The sequence below is a fragment of the Embiotoca jacksoni genome, unplaced genomic scaffold (genome assembly GCF_022577435.1).
Source record: "Embiotoca jacksoni isolate LCO1_2020_lvr unplaced genomic scaffold, fEmbJac1.0.p SCAF_6, whole genome shotgun sequence".
Lineage (NCBI taxonomy): Eukaryota > Metazoa > Chordata > Actinopteri > Embiotocidae > Embiotoca > Embiotoca jacksoni.
Window position 1 is genome coordinate 15,540,011 of NW_027185414.1, and position 7,961 is coordinate 15,547,971.

Sequence of the window (7,961 nt, forward strand, 5' to 3'; positions counted from 1 at the left end):
TCTGTCAATGCTGTGTGTGTGTTCCTACAGTCATTTCACTGTGAACTGTGGGGCAGATGGCTTCAGCAAAGTGCAGCCCTCCCAGTGTCTTCAAAACAGGCTCTTTGAACACACAGCACTGTTTTTCTCTATGAAGTCAGTATCTGCACCTGCCCTCTGCCGAAGCCTCCCGCCCACACTTTTTATTAGTTCATTGTTGACTTGTGCAGCAGTGTGACCTGGCCGCATGTATACCTGTGCTTTTCTTTATTCTCCTGATTCCCAGAGGAGAGCTTGGTAAAGCAGTGTTTCCATTGTATAATGTCCACAATTGAGGAGTTTTCAACTCCTTTTTTGAGGAGCTTCAACCAGGTGTCTTGTTACAGCCCTTCTTGTGAACTTACTGAATAAGGTAATGTTATGATGTGATTCTTCAAATTACAAATAGAGATGGACTGATAAAACACATTTTGTGCAAAAAAACTTTATTTTAGTTTGAGGAAAAGAAACAAATTATAAATAGCCCATCATACTGAAAAAAAAGACTTCCTTTTCATGTTGGTCATCTTCATGTTTCCTTAAAATGATTTGCCCTTAATGAGTTTTAATTTTTACTTATGATACATGCGTATACTTTTCTGATTTAAAAAAATGTATTAGTTCACTTTCAGCAATAAATCCATTTGAGCTTATCGGTGGTTGCTTTTGCAATAATTGAATCACACATTATTAAAGATGTGTTAATTTTTAGTGTTTGGGGTCAAGATAACAGTTCTGCTTAATATTTTATACTCTGAAATGAATTACATCCTGGATCAATCCTACTTTTATAAATATCATCAAGTTTTTGATGGATCAAATATACACAAAATGTTTATTTTCATCTTTATTTCATGAATTTATGTTTTATTTTTAAACAACAATTTCAAGCTTTGCACAAAAGATTCTGACCACAACAGCCTGTGCTCTGCTTAATATCTTGGCTGCGGGAGGAGCATAACATCACATATCGGATTCAGCCAATGACTACATATCCCATTACAAGATTCAAAGATATCTGAGAGGAGTTCAACTGGAGATCATGACACTAAGTGGTGATAACTCATTTTCTCCATGACCAGAGAGTCATATTTTCTCCTTAGCGAGTCTTGTCTTCTTCCCACCAAAGCACATTTAGTAGTTAGGCCACCCAAGAGAATCAAAATTAAAATTATCAGTGAAATAAAACCTGTGAGAAAACAGTGATACCACGAGAGTGCTCAGCCAAACCTATTAAATTAAGATACAATAACGATGTAAGTAATAATGTTCATACTATGTGTTTAACAAATATTTTTTTTTTCCCCAAACAAAAATAAATTCCTTTGGTCAAGTAAAAAAACAAAATTAAAACAATAGTGAACTCTTCCTTCGACCAGTCTTGTTCCTCATGTTTCTTTTTCTACAGTCATCCGGGTTCTTGAGGCTCTAAGGCTGCAAAGGAGGTGTCAAGGCAATATGGTTATGGTGCCCCTGGCGCTCCATGCTGCAGCATGCTGGGAGTAGGACGAGAAGAGTAGGAGAGGGGCAGAGGCATTGAAAGAGGACCAGTGTGTCCTCAGACAGCAGGTGACGGTGCATCCGGATCAGGCTCGTTGCTGTAGTTGTTGCTGTAGAGATTTCCACTAGGTGGGTGATTAGGTAGGATGTCCAGTTCATCCACTTGGGGGCCAGGGTGCATCACCAGCTGGTCCTGGGGGATGTCTGCTGCTGCCGCCGCCAAGTTGGTGATGGACTTGGATTTAACACACTGGAAGTCCACATGGCGGCTTTTACCCTCCTCCTTTTCCCAGGACATGCGGATGAAGGGCCTCTGGACGTAGTTGTAAATGACCTCTGGGCGACCTCCTGGTCGTTTCTTAACTTTCTCTTTATATGTAGGGTAACCTGTCAACACAGAGAGGACAAAGTCATTAGCTCTGTTCATCTTTGGTTCATCTACAGTCACGAGCTGAGAGTGCCTCAATCTGTCGTTGAAGTAAGTGACCACTTGCTTAGAAGTAGTTCTTTTGCACCGTATTTTGACTATAACAAGGTTTGGCTTCCAATTATTTTTTCCATTTGCTCTGTTTTCCAAATTACCAAGGTAGTTTTAGGGTTAAACAAATCTCAAACTGAATATTTTTTTTTATACTCAGTTTTACAGCAGAGAGCAGTGTAGGCTGCAAAACATTTAGGTGCCCTTTTCTAAATCTATGTAGATACACAAAACACATATTTTATCCTCCACAGCCGGTATCTGAACCTGATATTGTATTACACTTGACTTTTAACTCAAGAGGCCCAGATGTTGAATTGATTGAACACAGCAGAGGTTCACCACTATCTTGTGAAACATTATACAAATTATAGATTTTTTTTCTCATCTCTCTCTATCATCAACATATTTAGAGCAATCAAATGATAAAAATCTATTTTAACAATTCAATGAACATGTCCTTTTGCACGAGTGAAGAGTACATAGACAGAAGCATGTATGACAGTTGTTGTACATGTCTGTTGCCTACTGCTTAACCCTTTGAGTGTCTGACAGCAAAATGCCTGAGACAGAAAAAGAGCCAAAGGTTTCACTAATAACTGATCTATAGTATAATGTGTTCAAAGTAGGGGAGGAAAACTGCTAACATGCATTAAAAAGCCAGTTATTTGGTGTCTGTTGAACAGTTGATTGTCTGAAACATTTAAAACCTCGCTCCACTGACAAAAGCTTAAAAAACATTTCTGAAAAGTCCATCTTACCTTCGATGCCCAGTCTTATTTTCTTCAATCCTCTCTCCTTTAAAACTGATTTGGCAACATCCCGGTTCTCGATATACTTGAAAAATCTGTACAGTTTTGTGCTGTAAATGACTGCAGGGAGAAGAAAAACAGCATTGTTAATCACATGTCAGTGTTTTGTACGAGCATTCAGGCACGTGTCTGTGCTGTGTATTAGTTGGTACTCACTCTGTGAATACTCTTCCCCCATTTGTGGTGGATACTCTTCATCCCAGTCCACCACATCATCATCAGTAAGGACTACAATGTGACATTCCCTCTCTCCACTTTGAGCACTGAGCACCATCAAAGGCAGAACCATTTCCTCAAGGTAAAACTCAAATTGACGCCGAGCTCCATCGTTGGACAGCTCATGCATCAGGGCACCTGTTAACAAAGAGAATGAGGATGAGAGACAAATAATGAAAACAGGATGGCAGCTGTAGATTGAGATAGTGACTTCACCTTTCCTCACACAGAAATTGAGAGGCACTTACATAAGCACAATCTATTGAACTCTAGGTTTGAGTGACTGGCTTCAGTTTATGATGTGGATGACAGAAAATGCCGGACAGCGCAATGCATGTTCTGGCCCTGAGCTCTGCCACTATGTCTTAGCACTGAGGAGGAAACAGGCTTTGAAAAGGAAACTTTCAATGGACTCCATGCTGAAAATGTGTAGCATTAATAAAATGCAAAAAAATAATTTAACAAAACAAAACAGGCAAAAAAAAAAAAAAATCTCTGCCACATAAATGTGGTTAATTGCTTAGCCCTAATTTGTATCCATCACCTGCTCAGTTTAGGCAGTGGCTTCACAGCTGCAGTAATTTTGTGCTGTGAAAACCTTTTTGTGAGTCTTAACAGGCCAAAAAAAAAAACTCTCCCAAAATCAGGAGAGTTCATGGATTGGTGATTATGTGCTCCATTAGCTGGAACATCTTTTATGTTGTGTCAGGTGCTGTTCTCTTGTTCACTCTGACTTAAAACTACCAGCGTTATCCTGTAGCACGAACAGCTTCAGCACTCTGGAGAAAATACTCACTAAGGTCTCTGCATTTGATGGTGCTGTAGTCGAAGGAGATGCATAGATAGTCGCACGCCTCCCGCAACTCCGGGATGGAGATTCCATCAGGACAACGGATTATCCCAGATTTGTAGTAATCCTGTCAATTAAACAGAAATCACAAAAATGCCAGTTGTTTTAAACTCTGACTTAATCCATTATTTATTTATTTAAAAACAAAAATCAATTGCCTGAACTAAAAGCTTTCTACATAAAACCATAAATAGATCTCTGTAAGAGTATTTTACTTTGGTTCAGTGTTTTGCCATCTAATAGAAGATTTAGAGTTCTACAAGGTACAGAAGTAATTTATTACAAAGTCTGTTAAACTGTTACACGGTGGGTTCTCAGTGGGCCAAAGGTAACATGCAGTGAGTTAGGAAATGAGATGCAAAAGTGTAGACTTTTAATATGTAGTATGTTTGGATGACAGTAAATGTAAAGCAATGAAAAAGAAATCATTCAAATTTGCGTTGTCATTCCAGTCTCATATATTCCGTACAGGTGGCAGAATGAAAAGGTGTTTCTCTTCGGGTGGAGATCAGCCAAGACAACAGCGGCTCATTTGCAATAATGTGTCATAGTTGAATGTTATTTTTCCCACAAAGTTGATCTGAAGTGCAGCTATCTTTCATTTGAGTGAACTACTGTGTGTGTTTCTGCTTTTTTTTAGTGGACCATTATTTATACACAAAAGATGTTAGAAACTTACCAGAATTGCTCGGAAAACTGTTGAGCTAATGCCCTCGGCCACCTCGTACTCCCCTTTCTCGTTGGGCCGTGTGAAATTATGTTCTCTGCCAGATCCAAACATTCTGAAATAAAGGAAGCTTTGGCTAATTCTCTTAATACCAGAAAAGGGAAATCCAATATTACCAAAGCTCTTTTATATGCATTTCATTTTAATTTAAACAGAATAAAACCAGAATGACGATGACCAAAGTGTACTGTACCTGCCCAACATTGTATTGGGTTGTGCAGTGAAGATGGAAGGATCTACTACAAAGCGCGTGTTGTCAACAATCAGAGTGACCCTCTCTGACGACCTCATGTTTCGATTTCCAACAGTGGCACTTGCGCCTCCCTCCTTTGGATTCTCATAGACAAAAACCATTTCTCCAACTCCCAAGCTCTTGAAGGTGCCTTCGGTGCTGGATAAGCTGCTGTTGCGACTGCTCACCACCCCGCTGCTGCTGGAACCGCTGGGCGAGACTCTCTGAGGCCGTGGACTACTGGGCCGCGATGATGGGCCACCATCTCGTTCACGGTCTAAACACAAGACAGGAAGAACGATGACTCACAAAGGCCATTTCCCTTCTTTTCCATAACTCGGAACAGAAACGATTGGACAAACATACCTTGAGAAACAAATACATCAATCACTGATGGTATTTGAGTTTGTTTTTTTAGTGCCATCTTTGGTTAATTTCTTCTAGGATCTGATCTAACCAACCAGATTGAAAAGGATCCTACTTAGAACATATTTCAAGTATCTACACAGTCTAAAGACAGACAAGTGGATAAACACGGCCTGGATCCATTCCCAGCCAAACACAGCAGAGATATAAACCATGTCTGAGCTGAGGGTTGATAGATGCAGTCAGCTGTTCTCAATGGTCGCTGCCAAGAGCTGCAGAACTCTAACAGGACATCCATATAAGCTCTCTATTCTTTCCGTGCATACTCACCACTGTTGTGTTGGCGGGTGGGTGAGGTGACGTTGCGAATGCAAGGGGTGAGCTGGCCTTCTCTCTCATGTGAGGAGTCCCTGGAGCGATCGCTGGAGCGTCGGCGGTCACGTGAGCGGTCAATACCCCCACTGGCACCATGCAGGCTCATCTTCCTCTGTTCTGCCTCCACTCGAGATCCTCGGCCCTGACTGCTGCGTTTCAAGACAAACGCATGCCGAATGTTCCTCTTTCTCAAGACTAAACAATACTTTTGATCATGTTATGTTATAATTATAGTATGACGCACAAACAACGTATCTACCAGAACATGGGATAGATTTAGCTTAAGAAGGGTTGTTACCCTGTTTACTGTCTGGTTTACACACATAAACACACATGGAGTGTGAAACATTACAGTATAACTTACATTTGCTCCAACAAGCTAACATGAGAGGCCTTAAAAACACAGGTGAAAACAAGACCAGCCAGATTTACCACACTCTAGCTGCTAATAGCAGTATGGCACACATACTGTAATGCAGCCAAGTCTCGTTTTGACATACTTCTTGTGTGATCTCAGCAAACCACATGAGCAAAGTTATAGAAGGAAGTACGTCGGGGGCAAAAAGACAAAATACTATTTAACTTTTCATTTCCAATAGATCATATCTGCTTATTGACAGAAAAAAAAAAGAGTAAACAAGTTGATTTCATAAGGAAAAGCTGTGATGATAGAGCCCAGCGGCAGTAATAATGTGGTGATCACTCCAACCTACCGACCACCACAGGTACACCCCCGAGACCAAACACATCTCGATGCCTATTCTTTTTTGCCGTCTATCCCCATTGCGCTGTTTGAAATACTACAGGAAAGGACCTCGTAGGACAGAACAAAGGACTGTAAAATCAATTAGATCAGGCTTATCACTTTAATTACCAGGAGTGGAGATGAATGCTTTCCATGAAACTAACCTTGTATGTTCAGGGCCACACAGAAGGTGATGTAATAGTCATGGGCACAAATGCCTGTAATCCCTTTAACATTTTTTTTTTAAAAACGACTTTGCCATTATAGAAAATAGCACTCATCATCACCATGTGCAAATAAAATGAATTCTATGTCTTTAGCTATTCAAGTTCAAATAAATACCTGGACAGTCAACTTAATCAGATTTACAAATATTAAAAAAATATATATATATCAATATGGCCATAAAACAGCTGTGCTAATTCGTTTCAAGCTAAGCCATGATTGCCTAATGCAACCAGTGATAATAAAAGGGTTCGTTACCTCGGTACTTGGTGATATGTTTGGTTTTATACTACAGCTATCACCGAATAGGAAGCAGGAACCACGAACATTCATCTGATACGCAAATACTCTGAGCAATATCAAATGTTTGTTGTTGTTTTTTTGACTTTTTTTTTTATTTATCATTTCACAGATCAAGTGACAGATGTGTGACTAAGTGTAAAGCCCAGCATCTGCCCTGTCGCTCGACATTGCTCGGATGAACTTTCCCGGAGGGCCTCGCAGCTTCTCATCTGGCTCACCTCGAGTGTTTGCAGAGTTTGCGAGGTCGGCTCGTTGCTTTTTGCTCCCAGTTTTCGGTGTCACTGGAGTTACTGTCATGTGACTGCAGGTGTGCTGCCATCACCCGTACAGGGGGGAGTCCGGTCTGGATCTTTCACCGTTCATAATCTGCTCAATAGTTAAATGGCGAAATCAACAAGTCAGTCCGATCCGCCGATCAGCCCTGAGCCAACCACAGGCTAGCTGTTTGTCGGTAGGCACACAAAATAATGTGTCACCGACTTCACGTGAGCTTCCGATTTACATATAAAACGGAACTCAAACGATCACAGTTGCCGTCAAAGTGCCGCATGAGCATTAATAACTGAGAACAACGTCATCAACGACGTTCAGCCCGCGATGAAGACAGATACTTTGCTGTTAGCATACCTAGCATGCTAACATTAGCCGGCTGTGCTAGCGGTACGTTACAACAGTATTATAATAATAATCCGAGACGGCAGCGTGGCTACTTGTACAAGCTTCAATAGCGCTGGCATATATGTACTTCGGTATTCGAGGCAGATACGGCACACAAATATAAAAACAGCTACCTAGCTGTCTACGTTTTCCTCTGTAGTTTAATCCCAACGTCTCGCCAGCTGACCAGCCATCTCCTTTCAAAACACTCACGCAGCTGACGTGCGACGTGACGACCGTTAATGGCTCGACGTGATGACGCAATCAAAGATAGAAATGGTAGCTTTTGCTATCGTAGACATATGGTCGCGACACCAGCTTTGTTTGAAAAGTGAACTGGATTTAAAAATGAAAATGTTGTGATGGCGATAGACAGTTTGTAGAAGGATTTTTTTTTTTTTTTTTTTTTACGTTTTCCTAAAAAGGGAATAAAGAGAGATAATCGAGTCTCGCAAAG

The 7,961-nt window shown here is 40.8% G+C and overlaps 1 protein-coding gene across 4 annotated transcripts; it reads right to left on the reverse strand.

Annotated features, from left to right (window-relative positions):
* Window positions 1-431: 431 nt before the first annotated feature.
* On the reverse strand, window positions 432-7,734 carry btbd10b (BTB (POZ) domain containing 10b). 4 transcript variants are annotated; one of them, XM_069173998.1, is made up of 9 exons: window positions 7,639-7,734; window positions 7,066-7,213; window positions 5,530-5,720; window positions 4,795-5,110; window positions 4,554-4,656; window positions 3,821-3,941; window positions 2,965-3,162; window positions 2,758-2,868; window positions 432-1,905 (listed from the first exon to the last, which is right to left on the reverse strand). In XM_069173998.1, exons 2-9 carry the CDS (start codon window positions 7,164-7,166, stop codon window positions 1,577-1,579), a joined length of 1,470 nt encoding a protein of 489 aa, XP_069030099.1. In that variant the 5' UTR covers window positions 7,167-7,213; window positions 7,639-7,734; the 3' UTR covers window positions 432-1,576. The 4 variants fall into 4 exon arrangements, with proteins under 4 accessions (XP_069030099.1, XP_069030098.1, XP_069030100.1 ...); XM_069173997.1 differs by having other exon boundaries at window positions 5,530-5,723; XM_069173999.1 differs by lacking the exon at window positions 7,066-7,213 and having other exon boundaries at window positions 5,530-5,723; window positions 7,639-7,725.
* Window positions 7,735-7,961: the final 227 nt, after the last annotated feature.

Excerpts from the sequence above, each read along its gene's own strand:
- btbd10b (XM_069173997.1), bottom strand. The coding sequence starts at position 7,166 with ATGGCAGCACACCTGCAGTCACATGACAGTAACTCCAGTGACACCGAA. Across the intron at positions 3,942-4,553 it reads CAGTTTTCCGAGCAATTCTG|GATTACTACAAATCTGGGAT; the intron begins GTAAGTTTCTAA and ends TTTAATTGACAG. Across the intron at positions 2,869-2,964 it reads GGGGGAAGAGTATTCACAGA|TCATTTACAGCACAAAACTG; the intron begins GTGAGTACCAAC and ends TTCTCCCTGCAG.